Source organism: Acomys minous (assembly GCF_964271855.1).
Source record: "Acomys minous genome assembly, chromosome: 6".
NCBI lineage: Eukaryota > Metazoa > Chordata > Mammalia > Rodentia > Muridae > Acomys > Acomys minous.
The window spans coordinates 72,185,516-72,206,307 of record NC_140487.1 but is presented as its reverse complement, the minus strand read 5'-3'; the positions used below and the strand labels follow the sequence as shown (position 1 = coordinate 72,206,307).

The 20,792-nt window shown below is 37.0% G+C and overlaps 1 protein-coding gene across 8 annotated transcripts in view; it reads right to left on the bottom strand.

The window, feature by feature from the left end:
- The window catches only part of CNOT4 (CCR4-NOT transcription complex subunit 4), a 108,172-nt gene that overhangs the window by 17,003 nt on the left and 70,377 nt on the right, over positions 1–20,792 (bottom strand). For 5 of the 8 annotated variants that reach the window (XM_084788100.1, XM_084788103.1, XM_084788101.1 and 2 more), the window contains exons 8-10: positions 17,640–17,697; positions 14,536–14,785; positions 12,553–13,047 (exon numbers count right to left, since the gene is read on the bottom strand). In XM_084788100.1, coding sequence (XP_084644226.1) covers positions 12,553–13,047; positions 14,536–14,785; positions 17,640–17,697 — 803 coding nt within the window. Of the gene's footprint in view, positions 1–6,578; positions 7,739–12,552; positions 13,048–14,535; positions 14,786–17,639; positions 17,698–20,792 lie in introns of those variants that run through there. The other 3 variants (XM_084788106.1, XM_084788107.1, XM_084788102.1) reach the window with 2 other exon arrangements.

The following is a 20,792-nucleotide window of genomic DNA, read 5'->3' as shown; positions in this document are numbered from 1 at the left end:
ACATATATATGTATATGTGTGTGTATATATATACATATATATTATTTGTTTGTGTGTGTGTGTTGGGGGGTTCAAGACAGGATTTCTCTGTGTAGCCTTGGCTGTACTGGACTCACTTTGTAGACCAGGCTGGTCTCAAACTCACAGTGATCCATCTGCCTCTGCCTTTCTGAGTGGTAGGATTACAGGCAAAAGACAAAATATTTTTAAAAGACAGATTAATCCCAAATATATTAGTGAAGTGAGACACATCAGGAACAAATCCATGAGAAGTCATAGAAAACAGCACAAGAATATAGCCATCAGGTAAAGGATTTACATAGAACCTGCACATGCACACAGGCACTACTCTCACAAGCCTCGTGCACACACACACACACACAAGGATCAAACAGTATATAGCACACCCTGGCTAAGTAAAGCCTTTCATGCATGATGCTAAGTAAGCATCCTCAAGACAGTAAGATTGCTGTCAAAATTTCAAGACTGTGCAGGCAGATGTTCCTAGAAGAAATCAAAGATCTCTAGCCCTTAGCATTGGGCTTGTTTTACTGAGGAAGGGAGTTGAGGGTGGGGATGAAAACTTTCAAAGCAAGCTTAAGTTGAAGTGGTACCACTGTGAAGAGACGTGTCTTAAAGTTTGATATTTATTTACCTTTTAGCTTACTTGGCGAAATACTGAATCTATACATAGCCATTAGCATATTGTCCCAACAACAAAGAGGCCAGAATGCTCACTAACAATGAGTTAATTAAAGAGCAGTATTGGGCCAGTGTCCTGTAGATATGTAAATAGTTAGTTCTTCTGTATATGAATTTCACATCTAGAAAAAGAAAAGCATGAGTACTTTAAAAGCTTTATAAAGTATACAGTGGGAGCGAGTTTGTGGGGTAACAGCCCAACCGTGGGTCTGCTTAAAGCAGCATAGCAACACTGTTCTACGGTCAGTCGGGAACTTCTGGGAATCTTTAGAATAATCCAAACTGTGTGAAATGGCGATGAGTTAAATCAATAGTTGTCTAGGAAGAGGGGTCAATAGGAAGCTAAAAAGAATGGATGGGCTCTTGAAGTCAACCCTTCATACTATCTTATAGACGCTCTGGGTACCTGAGTCAAGCCTTCAAGTGGCTTAAATTGCTTAGGCTCATCTTAGCTCTAGGTACCTAATAGGTATAAAGTATATTATACCTTATACCTAGCAATGAAAACTGGTGTGATGGTTGGTTTTGCCACTTGAGGAAATCTAAAGTCACACGGGGAGGAGGCTCAGTGAGTCTAGACCACTGTGGCCTGGGGCCACACCAGTGGGGGATTTTTTTTGGATCACATTAACTGATGGGGGAGATCTAGTCTAAAAGTAGGTAGTGCCATTCCTTGAATTTATATACTGAGTGTATAAAAGTGGAGCACACTGGCTGGGTTTAATGTCCTGACTATGATGAAGTGTGACAACAGTTGCAAGCTCCTGCACTATAACTCGCCTGAGCGATGAGCTTTAACTTGGAAATGTGAGCAAACTCCCCATTTCCTAAGTTGCCTCTGTCAAGGTATTTTATTGGAGCAACAGAAATGAAACTAAAACAGATAGTAATCTTAATTCTCCTAGAAGCAAATCACAGGCCAGTAAAGAGATCGAAGAGCAGTGTTTTCTCAATCAGCATGTACATTTCACAAATGTAGTATTGTTGAGCAATGTGTCCCAGCTGATGTCTCATTCTACATATATGGAAGCAAATCCAGTTATCTTAAAAGACACTCATTCCAGAAAACTAGGGCTGCTTCCGAACTAGGATATTTGCTGGTAATTAGATGAATACACACACACACACACACACACACACACACACACACACACACACACACACCCCTTCAGTCTGCTCTAGTACACTTAAGTACCTTTAGTAAAGATTACCAACCTAAGTATACAAAATATAAGGACCAAAAGAATATTAGCCTCCAAATTTGTAGATTTTATTTGTTCATACAGTATAATCTTATTGGAGGAAAATTACTAAAATATTTTTATTGTCTTCTTTGGTGACATTGTTCTCTTGACTCCTCTGACGTGCTCCTAACTTGCTAAGTAGAATGACCTGATGCAACTGCGTTTAGTATTTGCCTTTGTAAGTGAAAAAACCTATGCTGGGGCTTTCTGGTTTGCTTCTCATATTGGAGATTCTGGTTTACCTCTGGGCTCGGTAACAGAGTCACCATACCCCACACCTGCCCTATCCTAATGCTCTCAGATCCCAATATTACAGTTTCTTTGCACATTCTGCGATTTCTCAGCCTGACTCATCTCACCATTGCTTTTCCCAGCCCGTCCCCCGTCCCAGCACTCCCCTTTATGTTCTACCACTCTTTCAGGAAGTTTGCCTTTGGATCATTTCAACTTATAGGAAACCAAACTTGAGATTCTACAGGCAATACGATGCTCTCTACAAGTCAGATCAACTCCATACTCTCAAAAAAGAATAAGAGGAAAACAGGATAGAGACCATACAGGGTTACAAAAGCAAACTGTTCTACAAGCATAGAATCTACTACTTTTTCCTGCTTCTCCTTCATTAGTTAGCACTGAGGTCATCACACTGACCATAATCTCACCTGTCATCCATTGAACACTATCCTGTTCTTTGCCATGAAATCTAAAGTCACTGAATTCCCTCCCAAAGCCTTATACCATAGGCTTGCAGGAAATGCCTTACTGACCTCTTCTTGACTACAAGATTATGTAGTCCTGACTGTCCTGGAACTCACGCTGTGGACCAGACTGGCCTTGATATCACAGGGATCCACCAGCTTCTGCATTGGGTTTAAAAGTGTGTGGTACCACACCTGGATAGTCACTCTCTTGTTTGTTTTTTCCACACCTGAACTTTAAGTTAAACCAAAGATCATTTTAAAAGCACATATACTAGAACTATGTGAAAATTTGTAACAGAATCCTATTTTTACACGATTCTTTAATAAATATATCCCAAATCTCTAAAGGAAACCTCATCTTGCAATTTTTCCCCTCATTTTATTGTCATGAGGCAGACCTGCAAACCCTGCACTCCAGAGGCTGAGATAGACAGGGGGTAGTGAATTTGAGGCCAGCCTGGGATACATATGACCCTGTCTTTTAAAAAATGGAAGCAAGAGTTATTAAGCCTCAGCTGGCAAAGCACGAAACCCTGGGTTCAATGTTTGACACTATGTAAAAGTGGGCATGGTGAAACATGACTATAATCAACTGAGAAGGTGAAGGCAGAAGGATTAGAAATACAAAGTCATCCTCAGCAATATAGTGAGTTTGAGTCCAGCTGGAATGATGATGATGATGATGTAAAGAGATCAGTAAGGTATTTTCTATTAACCTGTGTTGTAAGTGATGTGGAAGTTGAGTCAGTGATTTTAGATTTCATATAAAAGAACAGGCTAGTGTCCAATGAATGACAATGAGATCCTGGTTTTTTGTTTTTTGTTTTTTTAATCTAGCTTCTATTTTGAACTATTTTATGTAATTTTGGTTTTAAAAGGTCACTAGATATGTAACCAAATCTAGTCTAGTCTAAGCCATTTTTCTGCACTGGCCAACAATGGCATCCTGATACTGGATTTTAATTTGTCCTAATTGCAACGAAATACCTTACCAAATTATTCCTCTTAAAATGCTGCAATAGTGTCACACCATGTCAAGACCCTTCAGCATCCGCCTCACCACAGAGACTACGCTTTGCTCCTTCACTCTCAAGGCTTTAGCTTATTTGGACCCACACCGTCTGGCACATCTGCGTTCCAGTCCCTCTGGTCAGTGGCTGAGCTCTCCTTTATTGGGCCATCTTTCCCTTTTCCTCTTCAGAAGCAACAACATCCCACTTTTTATAAGACAAGCTCCTTTTCTAACTCCTGCTGTTTTGTTTTGAAATCAGCACAATGCCTGGCTTGCTCAGTAAACATGCATGTGTGAATGCTTGCATACACTGCAGCACTTACCCAACCTGAGGAGGCATTCAGCAAGGGGAAGAGAGACAGCTCTAAGAGCAGATGTACTGGCTTACCATCAGATATCTGGCTTTGGCTATTGCATAGAATACAGATTATTATTTCAATTAAAAAGAAAAGGCTACTATGTTTTCATTTGTTAAACCAATTAAACAAATTTGAGAAAGCTTCACGATCAAAAAAGAAAAAAACATCTAAAACCTTACAAACCAACACCAGATGAAGTCCCCCCCTTCCCCCCCCACCCCCGCCACACACACAGAGGACAGCAGTGCTCAGTTTCATGGGATTCAGAACAGATGAAGCTTCCAAACCCCTCCCCCCCCCGCCCCACCTACACAGAGGACATAGCAGTGCCCAGTTTCATGGGATTCAGAAGCTCCTATAATGTTCTTCTTTCTCAAGTCTTTTTGCAACAATTTGTCTCTGAACCTATGAACCTGTGTCAGAGCAGAAGAAAGTTCTGGCTGTTTTGAAGGTACTTGGAACAACATACAAATAAACTATGTCAGTACAAGTATGCACAGACAAACATACACTGAAGTTGTTTACTTTGAAGAAACACACAGTGAAATAACTCAGTCTCTAAGATCCTGAGACATGCGCATATACATGTATAACAGAGAATGGCATTCTTTTCTTAGATTTTAGAACTGAGGCATCAGTGTGTGGCACCCTCTGTTGGCCCTGTCAGAGCAGCTGCTGAGAGGATTAAGGGGTGAGCCTAGGACTCTGTGGCTACTGTGGTAAGAGTATAAGAGGTTGACATGATAACAACTGGTATCTGTATGTTTTATTCAATCTTGCATCCTTCCAGATCTAGCTCCAGTCACTTTATAGAACAATAATATTTAAATTCATGTATTGCTGAAATAAAAGGGAGAATGTACCAAAGTACCACCAAAAGAGAACAAAATTAGAATGAAAAGAAAACTATTATTTATCAAAACATTTTCTATTGGGATTGTTGAGAAAATAAAAGGGCATTTCACATCTCAGAAGTAAGAGTCAGTCAGAGCAGGAATCTATTTCCTTTAGGGGCTAAAGGCATTTCAAGGCAGTCATTTATTTCTTAGCCATTTGAAACCTTTTGGAAAGGGAGAATGTCACCAAACTCTTTATCAATCTAGAAACTACGGATCTTCCTTAGAAAAACAACAACAACCACCACCAACCAACACACACACACACACACACACACACACACACACACACACACACACACACCCCATTTCATATATACCTTTCAAGAGCTTGGGACTCCAGGTTAAAAATCCCTGTGTTAAGGAAAATTGTCACTTCTATAATGGTTTAAAAAGTGCAATATATATTAAGAAGTATCCCAGTGGTAAGATTCACATTCAAGAATGTACTGACAAACCTGAGTTTCTTAGAATGTCTCATTCTTTCTACCATTTTAGATAAATTTGCCCACCACATAAAATGGCACTTTTGTGTACTGCACAATTTCTTCTGTGCTTTAGTGTAAAATATGGCTTTTAAAAACAGTATTAAGCAAAAGGGGGAGGCCTTATGGGTCTAGAAATTATAAACAAACAAAACATAATTTAAAAGTAAGTTTTTAGCCATTCTACATAAAAGTTGTAATGCTGAGTTCTAACTGCCTAAGAAGCACTTCCCCAATTCATGGCATGTCAGCAGTAGAGGAGGGCAGGGTCAGCAGGGAGACGACGGCCTTGGGGCTCTTACGGGGACTATGGGCAAGTTTGAGAAAACTTCGGACAACCTTTCTGTAAAATCATGAAAGAAAGAGAACAGAGAAAGATAAGGACAGAAGCTTCGCTCAGCAGCATCCCTCATAGCACAGGAGCCAATCACCCTCTGTGACCGTGTAAGAAAAGGGAGCCAATGAAAGACTCACTTGAAAGCTAAGATCTAGTAAGCACCATTACAAGAAGCCAGATTTCCAGTAACAAAGGCCGGAAGCCCTAGCCCCACAGATAGCAAAATCTTAGTCAAATGCAAACCGTAACTGAAGCAAGCTATGACTAACAGCTGAAGTTTAATAAGTATACAGTATTGTTCTGGTATTTTCTAAGACAGTGGCTTTCTTATAATGTTGCTGTAAATTTACTTTTAAGTGCAAGCTATAGATTGATATTTATGCTGAACTCTAAAAACATAACTTATATGGGTAAAAAATTGGTCAATTCTGTGACCTCAACCAGATAAAAAAAAAAATCTAAGAATAAATTTCCACTTTATTCCACTATACCTCAGAATGAAGCCATTTATTTTGTTATATGTAACAGGAAATTACCATATTTTGTATTCAAAAGTAACCCAGAAATGCCAATGCTATATAACATTAGCATCATCTTCAAATAAGATGGTTTACTATTAAGATCATGTTAACTTAAGATTTAACATAATATTAAGTTTTCTTTTTTTTTTCTTTTTTTTTTTTTTTTTGGTATTCACAGTACCCTTTCACATTGTTTTAAACAAATTAAGGCATACTTTAAAAATTTTTTTTAAATCTCAAGAAGTCTGGCTTTCTCTTTCTCCCCACATGCTTTTAGACAAATTAAGGTGATGTTTTTTAAAATCAACTTTTGTCCACTACTCATAACTAAGTTCAGTTTATTCAGGAAGTTTTGCATTATCAAAAGCATCAGTTTACATTATGCCCTATAAAGCACTCCACTCTTCTGTGGTTACCTAAGTATCCATTACAGCTCCTACAGCCTCAGGCACAGGACACCCAGGGGCCCTCTCCGCTGTAAGTCTTATCCTGGCCAGGTACTTTTATCACATGTCAATTATTTAACAATGAAACTTCCAAACAGATCCCACTGAACTATTGTTTGCTTAATAAAAATGTGACACTACTATGGCTACTACTTACACACAATGTTTACCCCATGTTCAAGTTTCTAATAAGTCAACTACAAGTTGAAATTCTGTTTTTGAGGCATTTCCTGGTATACTAGGCAGTGCATTAGAAAAGAGATTATATTGCATTTAGGCCATAATAATTACCTTTTAACCATCTATGTATAATTAACAACCATTCAAAAAGAAAAGTGCAAATGTGCAAATGAGAAAGAACAAAACAGTTTGTATACATGTAATGCATAATATATGATATAAATCTAGGCAACTAAAAACAACAGCTGACAACATCTTTCTGAGCATTAAATGACACCACCAATTTTGTTTTATATGTATTCTTTCTTTCAAGAATTCCAAGAATGCAACAGACATTATCTTAATGCTTCAAAAATTTCAGGAGTAGAATATTACCAGTTTTTTCACAAACCAAAAAACAAAGAACTACCATTACTTTTGCATATTTCCAATAATAGGTCAAAATAAGAACAGGTCTAGCTAATCTCCTCTGGGATCTTAATTAGTATTCTAAGTTTATTTGTATGAGTTAAAAATGGTATCACTCATGAGAAACAATGCCAAAATTATTATGCTAATAAATTATGTTAAAGGCCCAATAAAGAAATACTTTAGCAACTATGAGGTACACGCTAGTTGTAGGCATGAGGAACGTTTATATTGGCTCTTTTGAGTGTATACATTAAATGCAAAGTCAGAAAGGAACCATGCAAAAATCCAGTTGCCCATGCAAGCACCCCGAGTCTAATCCTCTCCTTTCCTTTCAGTTCTGTTGTCAGGCCACAGTAGTGTGGAGACTTGTAGGCTGCTGTCCTTGTTGTAATGAATGGGAAGAGGCTGACAGTGGCATGGTCGAAACCTTCACCTCTTCTTCCCCTGTGGAAAAGTCAGTCATGGTCTAGTTACGGGTGACTAGATTTGTTAACAGTCCCTTTAAAAATGATTTCAATATTTGGAATATTGATACATATATAAAATACATGCTTAATGGTTGGAATCTGGGTGTAAAACAACACATGAATTTAAAAATATTAACTTAAGTATCTAAAAAGTAAACTCTAAACACACCCTTATTTTAAGGTAAAACCGATTTAAATTAGAAATATACTACCAAAAATAAATAAACAAGAGGGGGGTGGGGTAGAGGGAGAAAAGATGGAAGACCAGGAAAGCCATTCTTTTCCAAGCCAATTGGAACCTTATATAGATATTCCTTAGCAGTAAGTACTAGTTTGGGGGGAAAAATTAAGACTTGACTTACATGAGAGAAAACTGATTTTAAAAGGAAAATTATAAATCCATGTTTCAAAGACATAAGTCAAATATTAGGAAACAATTAGATGCTAGACACAGTTATTAACTGATTAAATTAACGTATGGCATCTGAAATTTTTTACTATGTACTTTTAAAGTAATTAGAAAATAGTAAGTATTAACAGTACAATGATCCAATTGACTGAAAAGTAAGATGACTACTTCTAGTCAGAAAACTATATGTGAATAAGACTGGTCTCCTAATTGTAATTGAATTTCACTATAATTAACTTACTTTACACATGATACAAAACTCAACAGTTAGTGTGAAAAGTTACTATAAAAACAAACTTTAAAGAAAAATGCCCTCTGACAGTTAAAATCTAAATTGATAAATCCAAAACCTAAGGAATTTCAATTATTTTTTTAATATCTTGAAACAACACTGCTTATACGCTTACACTTACTAATGTTTGTTTTCCAAATAATTTTCATCATTATGTAATAAAAACACTTTAGCAAAGAAATCTTTGAAAAATAAATCTGCAAACTGTTTGCAAAGACAGTTTAACTGACAAACTGCAGAAAAAGAGCCTTTCGATCCATTGAACAAGTCATTCCAATTAGCAATCTCTCTTAAACCCTCAAGAACATAGCAAGGATGCTGTGCCAAGGCAAAGTTAAACCCCATTCATTGGTGAGAACATAGATAGTAATAAGGACCTAAGCAAGAGACTGATTTTCATGTTAATGAGCATCATTCTGCTTTCTTTGTGTTCGTTTGCTGTGTATTCGTCATATGACTAGGCTGGGTCAATTTGTCTCATGAAGAAATACTGATTTAAAAAAAAAAAAAGAATTTACAAGTAGGTGAGAGCAAAAGTCAAGTACTACTGAGAGAAAGCCAGGCTGAAGCACATACCAGCGGTCTTCAATTGTGAAGGAGAGCATCAGTGTTGTAAAGAAAAAATACTTCCATTACTGATTTTGAAATCTGGGCTGTGAGCCTAACTTACTATCTGAACATGAACCATAAATTATTTGTTTCCTGAATTCAGCATTGACTTTCCTAAAATGAGAGAACTGAACAAAGCAAATAACTTTTTAGAGCTAAAGTACACGGTTTCAATAATGAAACATGTCCAAATAAATGCCTTCTACCTACTTACTAATCAAAACTCCTCACTAGGAATATTCTAAAAATCTTGTGAACTTAGCAAACCAGATGCGCAAGCGCAGACAACACTGCTAAAAACAGACAAATACTAAAAGAATAATCAATTTAAAACACAAAAATGTCATCAGTGAGACACAGAATGGAAGCTGAATTTCTGTCACATGGCTGGCAATTGTTCTGCCCATGATAGGTTTCAGATATATCAGTGTTTTTATAATTAACCGAAACAAACCTAAAATAAAAATTTAAATACAAATATATAGTAAACAGATGTGGTATCTGCATGACATAGTGGCTACCACCTCTAATTTGCTCCTACAGGTCAGGACCCTACTTTGGCTCTACATAGCTGAAGAGTAAGTATATGTACCTTTCTTTCCTAGGACAGAATTAGTTTGAAGCAAGTATATTTTAGGAGGCCCCACAAGCAGTGTTAAGTCTCCACTAATGAGGCACTACAGCTCTGCAGAACAGGGCACCATGATAAAAACTAGGGGATGCAAAGCTGAGTTCCTCGCAGTCATCCAATTCGAATACACTTGGACTTAAGGGACACAGATACTTCCTAGGTAAAGTGTTCTAAACTAGATGCATTACAAATATACAGCTTTTCAATTTTTTTCATTTATAATAGTTACTGAAAATCCTAAATCATCTAGTTATAATTATATAACTATTCTAAGGCTTATTAGCACATTAATTTTTGAGACATCTGTCAAATATTGACTAGCTCTAACAGGATTCTAGAGTGACTCTTAACAATTTTAAATATTTTTGTAAATTAAAACTAAGTTTCTCTAGTCTTCAGTACTTTAAAAATAATATAATAACAAGTTTAGTTACAAGTCACCATTTAAACATCAAGTAAGAATCATAGCCAAAAATCGAAAATCTGGAATAAACTTTCCCACCCCATACAGAATACAGTAATGACTCAGAATTAAAGCTGGTGACTTCATTTTTAGCATCTCTGAAAAAAAGTTTTCAATGCTCTGTGGTTGAGTATAGGCAAAGGGAGGAAAAACCTCACAGGATAGAATTATAATTTAATGATATATTAAAAATTAAGTATCTATTTTAATTGAAGACAGAGAGAGAGAGAGAGAGAGAGAGAGAGAGAGAGAGAGAGAGAGAGAGAGAGAACAACAACAAAAGGAAAAAAAACACTGAAAAGGTCTGCACTTAAACAAAAAATATCTCATTGCTAATATTCCAAAATATCTACTGTTTGAAACAGCTGGAAACGGCCTTGATAACGTCTCAGGAACTGGGAGGACAGACGCCTGGTGAGGGTAGACACGTGGTGGGTTCATAGGGAGCCGATAAGTATGGCTAGAACAAAGTACAAACATCGTGTGCACGCTGCTCTCGCCTTAGCTCCTTGCCTAGCTCATCCCTACAATTTAAAAAGCAACTCTTGTTACAGACACAGCTCTGCTTCCTGTAGTGGCAAACGGTATCTGCCTCTATGCCCTTGTTCAGGACGTTTCTGTCAACATAAAAGACTGTTCTCTTTTGTTGCTAACCCAACTGTCTTTCAAGATACCACATTAACAGATCAATTCCTACCTTCTTCAAAAACTTCTCCCCAACAGTGAGCAACTACACTGCTTCTCAGATTTCAGGATCACACACACAGTTAGTGCCACTTTTGCCTAAGATTTGCATTTTAACTCTGCAAGTATCCTAACAACTACCTGAAATACCATCTGCATTTTATCTTTTGTATTCCCCACATGATCTAGTTCATTGTTGGGTAAAGGGGAAGTGAAATGTTAAACATAATTGGCTCATTATTATTATTTTTTTAATATTTGGCATATTTAAGGGGAACTGTTTACCTTTTAACATTAAGACCGGTTAAAAGGCACACTACTAAAAATTATTGAAATTCTAACTTATTGAAAGAAAGCAATTTCAAACAAAATGACATTCTAGTATGCTATGTTGAAAGGGAAGAAAGGAGAAAGGCATGTAGAAATTGACGTCTTAGTGGATGTCACAAGGAAAACACTGAAAAATGCTATCCTGGATTCCCTACAACCTAGTAATTCCCTAAGACCTCATAATTCAATGCACAAGTATCATGAACCCACCAAATGTGCAAATTACTACAGCAGGTTATCTCCAATAAATGTGAATTAAGGTCACTGTTTCAACTGCTAAACTTCACTATATCCATAACAACAAACTGAGGCCTCACTTCTTATCTAGAACATAAAATGTTGGTGGCCCTAAGGGAATATAGCCAATGATTACTGATATGGCTCTAAGTCTACCTATCAAAGCTGGCTGAAAACGAGAGCATGGGCACCTTACTGTAATACCTCTATGCCAACGACACACCCTAAAGGCATGACAAGGGATGAAACAAATCATTGTGTAAGTCCACAACAGGTTGAGAACTATTCTGCTCTACTTGAAGAGAATCAGGAGGGAACATGCTTTATCGCATTACCACTGAAGCCCAAATTAAACGACAACAGTTAACCAGAATGACTTCTTTCCAATACTTCATTTTAAAATGTTACACAGGATCTTAAAACCCCAAAACGCTGAAACCTTGAAGGGCAGCAACACAAAACCAGAAGTGATCTGGCATTAAACTTTTATCTTCTTCATCCTAGTTTATTGTTCCCAGAAATAAAAACATAGCAAACAAACAGGGTAAAATCTCTCCTAAACAATTTTCCACAGAAAGTGTGTCTGTGACATATAATATGCTTAAAAAACACTGATAATTAAAGTTCTCAAGTATCACATTATATACCCATATGGCAAGTTTTGGTGTGTGCATGTATGTATCAGTCAAAATAAGTAATTGCTATAGCAATTAGAGTGGCTTTATCCCTCATGCTCTCATTAATTTTGATTTTAAAAAATTGTAACCACTTTACTTCTAGAATCTAACACAATATATTTTTTATTATGGTGTTGGCCTTTATAGCACAATAATTTCAGAGCCCATCTTTTCTTTTTCATGTTTATATTTTATCTGACAGTTTGGTGACTACCTATTGAATAAAATGCTTCCAAACAATAAGTAGGTATAATACTCCACCATCCTTATAAAGCTCCATATTACAAGGCATTCATTTAATCAAAAAAAATTTTTTTAGGTTAAAAATGCAAGGATTTTCATAGAAATTTCTAAGACTATAATTGTGTACTCTTGTTACCCAGTAGCTGTTCCCTAACCACCCAGCAACCTGAAGACATGAACGATACACATTTTCTCAGAGGCTTTAAATGAACCTACCTGCTATGGGGATCCCTCCCAGACCTGTGTTGTGCTGTGGCGGGAGATTCAAGTCCAAGAAATTACTATTTGAGGTGGGGTTTGCTGTGTGGTTCAAGTGCATGATGCTATTGCGTGGAAAGGCCATCCAAGGATAGCGGGCTGCCTGGCCTGGAAAACCAAACGAATTATAAACTGCTCGGTGCTGCTGAAATTGAGGGAACCTCTGTGGCAAGACTGAAAAGGTACTATTAAGAGAGTTGGCATTTGCAGGTGCAGCAGAATGTAGGAATCCAGAGCCTGGACCTTTGGCGGTTGTAGTGTGTGAGGAGTTCTGAAGAGATGTGGGCGAAAGGGAAGGTTGGTCTTGGACGGACAGTTCCTTCTCAATCAGGTCTGCTAAGGCTTTTCGAGTGACGTCAAAGGGATCAAAACCCAAGTCATCCTCTGGTTGTTTAGAAGAACCAAAGCCAAATGCTGCTTGCCAGTCTGTAGATGATGATACCGGGATTGTTTCTGTTGGGAAGAAAAATAGTGATCAATACAAAATAAAGAGTCTCTTTCCACAATTATGTTAAACATGCTATATTACAAAAGAAAAGCAAACATGCAAAAACTATGCAGAACCTCATAAATTTCTATCAGTGCTCTCACTGTTAAATTATTAAGTTCAAGTCATGAATGATCTAGATTGATTGTGCTGACCAGGAGGAAAAACTCCCCTGCCATCTAGATGACATCCAACCATTCACCATCAAAACCAGCACGCCATTTAAGCAAAGTAATATAGTCTCAAAGATTTTAGCTAGTAAGGCTTTTCTTACATTGTATACTAAGACAAATTAACTATAAATCTACTGATATGTTTTTAATAGTCTATGTCACCAGTGCTATTGCACATTAATTTATGTCATCTTTCACACTGATAAAGTATAAATGAGGGAAAAGAGACTCTGCTTGGCCAGTCACTGCACATCAAGCCTGCTTGGCACCCCTGAAACCAGCACCGCAAAGATGGAAAGCCAAGCCTCATCAAGGAAGAGAGTGTAACCTGTCTCAAGTCTTCCTTCAGTCTAGTTTTCATCTCTAAATGTGATGTGGTAAAGACACCCAAGGTCCTGAATGTGGCTGGCATTGTGCCCTGGATAGTAATTAAAACAATTTCTAAAAGGGTAAAAGTGTAACTTTCATACAAATATAAACCATGTCAAAACTCTAAAAATAAAATAGCAAGAAAGTGGCAGAATTTAGTTTTTACTACTGAATTTACTTACTTGTCAATTAGACAACTGAGGGAAGATCTTTTTGGTTTTAAAGATTTATTTATTTATTTATTTATTTATTTATTTATTTATTATATAGTGCTCTGCCTGTGTGTATATCTGCAGGTCAGAGGGGCAATCAGATCACATTGTACATGGTTGTGAGCCACCATGTGGCTGCTGGGAATTGAAGCCAGCAACTCCTGAAGAGCAGTCAGTGCTCTTAACCTCTGAGCCATCTCTCCAGCCCCTGAGAGAAGATCTTAAATTTGATTGTATAAACAGAAATCTGACTTTAAAAGTTAGGTCCTCAGTTTCTCCCGAAGCAGTAAGCTTTTTTGTTTTTGTTTTATTTTGTTTTTCCCTTTTGGATTTTCTAGACAAAGGTTCCTCTGTGTAGCCCTTGCTGTCCTGGAACTGCAGATGAGGCCAGCCTCAAACTCACAGAGATCTCTGCTGAGATTAAAAACATGAGCCACCATACCCAGCCAGAGCAATGACATTTTATTTGAGAAAATATAACAAATGATTTCTATAGAAATCTGTTCTCTAATACAGTAATTTCTAGGCAACACAATTTACATACTAATTCCATGTAGTTTAAATAATCTACATTTTTAAAAAAACTGTAAATTGAGAGGAAAAAAAAAAAAAAGACAGAAGTATATCAACCAAAACGTCTCCCAGCAGCCTGCCAAGTTCTAGGAATCTGACTATTATTCTAGGCAACGTTGTTACACACCTGATGTGAAGAGACTCTGTGGCTCTGGAGCTGTAGGCCAATCACTGGGTGTCTGTGGAGAGCTGGGAAAAGGAGGAAGCCCACTTGGTATAGGGTTGGGGTGGCGAAAATTGTCTGAGAATAATGACTGTGACTCTGTTACTGCCCCTTCAAAAGGAGACCTTGCACTGTGATTGGATGAGCTGATGGGGATGACAGGATTGGATTTTGATAGACCAGGTGGTGGTGAAGGCGTATCACTGTTAGATATCTAAATTAAACACAAAACAAAACAAAACAAAAAACCAGGAAGAATTGGTTGTAAGTTTATATCTTAATAGCCACAATTTAAAGCATTTGCAAATAAATGGTTTCAAATACTAGTCTTCAAACCAGAACACAAGACTTTTTAAACAAAGTATGAAATTTCAGAAAAGTAAGCAATTGGCTAACATTTTGCGGGTGGGGGTACAGCAGTGTGTGACTGTGAAGACTAGGCTGGCCTCATGTTCTTTCACAGTCTTGCTCCTTGTACTGTCCAGTTCTCCTGCCCACCTTGAATTCTTACTGTCTAGGACGCCATGATAGAGCAATTGTTCAAGAGTGAAAACCTTTAGGAGCAAAAATAAATGATCAGGAATGCTCAAACTGACTCCTTTTGCAAACTAGATGGTTTTAAGTATTTTGGTTTTTAGCCAAGATAAAGGAGATCTAACCAAGGTTTTCCCAAACAATCATTAAAAAATAATTCTGAAAGCTGGAATATACGAATGGATAAGACGTGATGTTCAATCCCAGCACCAAAAACAAAAAGACAACACAAACAACAACCAACTAACCAAATAAACAAAAAGGAAAAAAAAAAAGAGAAAACCCCATATTTATAATAAGGCTAACTTTTTATGTTATTCTCATATTTAAACTCCACGCTCTGAGAGACAGTCATATGCCTTTCCTCCTCTATCCGTGCACAATTTATACAAAATGTTTTGGTAAAATGAAAAGCATGACTAAGATTACTGCAAGTTTATCTAATGTCACCAATGTTCACAGAGGAACACATGAAACATTATTCTGAGATGACGCCAATATATGCTGTTTTGATCAACTCAATACTACTAATGAGAGTTAACAAGGGAAGAAGGGTACTTAAATCCTTGTCATAGGGTTGGGAATGTAACTGCACAGTTGCCTAGTATACATAAGGCACCTAAGTTCAATTCCTAGCAGCACACCAAAAACAAAAAACAAACAAAAACAAAAAAACAAAAAAACAAAAAAATTCAACCCTTCCATAGCAGAAACATCAGTTCAAAATGTGTTACGGCTGTGTTTGCTTTGTTTTGTTGTGTTTGTGTGTGTTCCCGAGTATGTGCACACATGTGTAAGTGCATACGAAGGCCAGAATGTGTCCTGGGCACCTTCCTGTGTCTTCTCTGCTTTAGTTGTTGAGACAGGTCTCTTACTGAGCCTGGAGGCCACCTAGGCAGCTGTGTTGCCTCTGCCTACCCTGCCGTCCTCATGCTGAATCTACAGACATGTTCTGCTGCGGTGCTCAGTTTTTATGTGAGGACCTGAAGTACGAGCCTGATTTTGCCTATGAGAAGGTATAACGCATGAAGATACCACTTGGTGATGGCAAGAGAAATGGTGTATTTCAAAAAGAAAAGTAACATTTCTAACTGTTGAAGAGCTTAAGTATTTTCTAAAATAGAATTTTCTAAATCTGGTATCAAAACATGATGTGATCAAAGTATGATCATGGGTACCAAATATTATGATTCTTGGACATAACTTAAAAGTAATATAGTACTCTGGTTGACAAACACTGCTCAGCATGGTTATACATGGGAAACGAAGGCAAGCGAGTGAGCAGCTTAAGGCCAGCTTCAGCTACATAGCAAATACAAACAAAGCCAGCTTGTAAGACCATCTCAAAATCAAAGAAAAAAAAAACAAAAACAAAAAAACTTCGACACTGACTATATGCTAAATATTACATCTTTGTAACTACTTTTAACTTGTTTTTTAAGAAAAATTTTAAGATTTATTTTATTTTATACGTATGAATGTTTTGTCTGTGTGTAAGTATATTTACCATGTGTGTGCCTGGCGTCCATAGAGATCAAAACAGGGTATTGGGTCCCTTGAACTAATGGTAGAATGGTTGTGAGCCACTACATAGTACTGGGTATCAAACCTGGGTCCTCTGCAAGAGCAACACGTCTTCTAACTACTGTGTCATTTCTCCAGTCCCAACTACTTTTAGCCCATTAAAAAATTAGCCAGGCATTAGGGTGCACGCCTTTAATCTCAGCACTCAGAGAGGCAGAGGCAGGCGGATCTCTGTGAGTTCCAGACCAGTCTGGTCTACAAAAGCGAGTCCAGGACAGCCAAGGCTACACAGAGAAACCCTGTCTTAAAAACAAAACAAAAATAATGGAGAACCTGAATCCTCAGTGTTCACATAAGAAGCCAGGTGTGGAGGCCCATGTCTATAACCTAGTGCTGGGAAGACAAGGCACGCTGAACCCCAGGGCTCAGCTGGCGATCAAAACTAGCATGGTAAGCTCCAGGTTCACTCAATGACCCTACCGCAAAAAAAAATAAATTAAAACATTAACATGGGTGGGGCCAGAAAGATGCTTCAGCAGATAAAAATGCCTTCCATCCCGAGTCTAATCCCCAGGATTCATGTGGGAGGAGAGATATAACTCTCACAGGTGGCCACCCGAACCTCCGCTCAAGAGCTATGGATTGTGAGCATATCCCACAAAATAAACAGCAACGAAGTAAGAACTCAGAAGGCAAGCTAGCTGCAGCCATTGTATGAAATCAAAACAACCAACAACTGTAGCAGGCTTGAAGGATGGTACACTATTATACTGTACAACAGTATGTGGCTATCAATGTAACTCTGAAAGAAGAGACTAACTAATGTATTATGCATTCTATTAAAAAAAAGGAAGCTAACAATAATACATTTAAAAAAGCAGCCCATCAAGGAATTTTAAATTGTATCATTATTTAAAGTACGTTTCAATTTGGAAAATTTTTGCTTGCATACAACACTTTTCTTTCAGGGTACAGCAGCTAAATGAAAAGATATTTTATCTAAATCTTACCTGTTGGGAATTATCACCATTCCCTATACTGAGAGAATCTGAAGGTTTGTCAATGGGGCTGTAAAAGAAAACAAACTGAGTAAAAGGAAGAGTAAATCATTCTAGTACGACTTAAAAACAAAGACCTCCTCAAAGTAAAAAAGCAAAATACACTTTGTCATCTTAATGTTTTTGAGACACTATGATGCAAGACCCCACGTAAGATGCTAAGGGTTCAAAAGTACAAGGGAACGTCTCATCCTTCTCTACCCCCTTAAAAAGAAATCATCATTAGTTCCCAACACTTACGGCTACAGTAAATGACTCACATGGAGGGGAAGAAGACAGACGAGCTGCCTAGAGCTGCTGTGATGCAGGCTGGGGATGCAGTTCAATAGGACAGCACCTGGCTAGTGTGTAAAAGGGCCTGAGGCCAGTCCCTGGGACTGCAAAACCCAAACCGGACACTATTCCACTTAGTACATAATAAACCTTAGTCACCACTTAGTTCTGTGCATGCAAAAAATACATTCATTATAGGTTTTGAAGCACTGATTAACTTATTTTTTCTATATGTTTGACAGAGGACCAAGAATATGGAAATGTTCTCTACAGGTTTTTATAATCCATACATTTCTTTTAATATTTCTATGTACATTAATCCTGTCTCTAGGAACAGAAGGCATGTGTACATATTACACATATACAAGCAAGATAAAGGATATATTTTAATAAAAACAAATTTTTGATAAAATATTAGCATTTCCCTTCATACGGAGTACAATGGTTAAGACAAATTGTAAATTGAAGTCCATTTTAAAGTGTCTCACCCAAAGACAAAATAAAACTCCCTACTACAGCACTAACCTAAGGACACAATTTCTGTAATCCCAATTAGTTCAAAGTATGAGCAAAAAGCATTACTAAAAGAAATACAGAAGCAAATTAAGACTACAGATTTCTTCAAATTATCTTATTCAGCATAAAGTCACCTTACAAACAGGTACCACCATTAACTGCTCTATACGAACTTCAGGGCTAATACCCAGCCTGAATCCCAACTGCATCTTCAACAGAGATGCTGCTAGACACACTACTCTGGTAGACTGTCCACTAGGGTCAGCTATTGAACTGTTTAAAACTATGAATGTAACATATATATAATTCCTGATTGTTTTAGGGTTCTTCTTGCTGTAGGTAGTTTATTGTATATATGTATAATAATATAAATGTATATGTAAAAATTTTTAATTAAAAATTGTAAAAAAAAGACAGAAAATGTTTAAAAGATTTAGAAACCAAATAGAGAAGTGGAAGAAAAGAACACAAAAGGTAGGAATGGCATAGGTCAAATGACTTCATATAATAGGGAACACATTAGTTTAAACAACAAAAAATACAGTTTGAATTAACAAAGAAAGATAAGGACAGAAAAAGAGAGAAAGGCCAGAAGGAAGAGTTAAATGAGCAATAGTATCAACTTTTTAAAAAAAAACATGTATTTGTTTGTGATTGTGCACATGTACAGACAGCACACGGAGAACAGAGGACAGCTGGAGTCGGTTCTCTCTGCCATACTCATTCAAGTGCACAAACACATACAAATAAATATCACTTCCAGAAAAAGTATGTATAAACCCCTATAGATAAAGTGTATTAACACATTTTCATTAAAAAAAAAAGTTTTCCTAACACATTTTAGAATTCTATTCCAAGAGTCAGTATCTTTAAATTAATCTGAACAATTGAAATCAAGTGCTGGGGAACTCTTCAAAAACTAACTATATAAGCATGTGTTTATTTTATTTATTTGAAGCATAAAGCACACATACCATCATTATTTCTAGATATTATGGCTCTCTTAGTATAAATTCAAACACCTGGCATGCTAGCTGGCTTTCTGTCAATTTGATACTAGCTAGGGTCATCTGGGAAGAAGGAACCTCAGCTGAGAAATGCCTCCATCAGACTGGCCTGCAGGATATTCTGTAGGGCTTTGTTTTGGTTGTTAATTTGTTTTGATTAATGGTGTGGGAGGGCCCAGCCTGGAGACCACTCCTAGGCAGATGGTCTTGGGTTGTATAAAAAAAGAAAATCAAGATAAGTAAGCAATGAACAACAAGTCAGTAAGCAGCGTTCCTCCATGGTCTTTGGCTTCAGTTCCTGCCTCAGATCCTGCCGTGACTTTCCCTTCATAAACTAAACTAACTGTTTCCTCAAGCTGTAAAATTCTGCTCATGGTGTTTATCTCAGTAACAAAAGGCAAACTATAAAGAAAGATGCCAATATATGAACAATTCCAAATTTCAATGACAGGTTGTTATATACACAAATGCACATATACTGTTACTAAATAAATATATTTTATTTATTTAGATACATTTATTTAAATAAATTCATTTTCATTTTTTATGTTTACCAAAGTCTTAAAAAACTTGGGAGATATTTAAATGCTTGGACCACAAATGATTTAAATGAATGACACGCAAAATTTGCATTCACAGAGTACATTTTATTTTGCATAGGCTTCAAATAGACATCGACATTTAAACCACTACTATGTTATTAAAATATGGCCAACTTTTAAGTGGCACAATTAACTCTTTAAAAGCAAGAAAATAAATGCCTCAGCAACTCTGGAAGTGTTTGTAGCTGGGCAAATGCTTTAATTGGTTTTCTCATAACCTCTAAAGCTACTTAACATAGAAAATAAATGTCTCAATAACCACAGGCACAAAGAATTAATTATTTTCCTTCTTTCCTTTGTTTTTCTTTGTTGTTGTTGTTGTTGTTGTTGTTTGAGACAGGGTCTCTCACACAGTCTTGTGACTCACTATGTAGACAAAGATGGTCTTGAACTCACAAAGATCCACCTGTCTCTGCCTCCTGAGTGCTGAGATTATAGGTGTGCACCACCACACCTGGTTAAGAGTTATTCTTAATATCAAAGGTGAAAGACATCTAAAGATGTGACAAGCTTTCCTATACAGCAGAAAAAGCCTTCATTTATTCATTTTCATCTTCTATTTCTGCAATGAAGTTTAACTTTTTTAAAAAGATAATATATATTTAAGTTGAGTTAAATACACAGTTGCTTTTTTGATGTACCTCATCTTCTAGGATATAAGGACCTGAAGAATCTCAGCTTTAAAATAAAAGTTACTTGTGCATTTA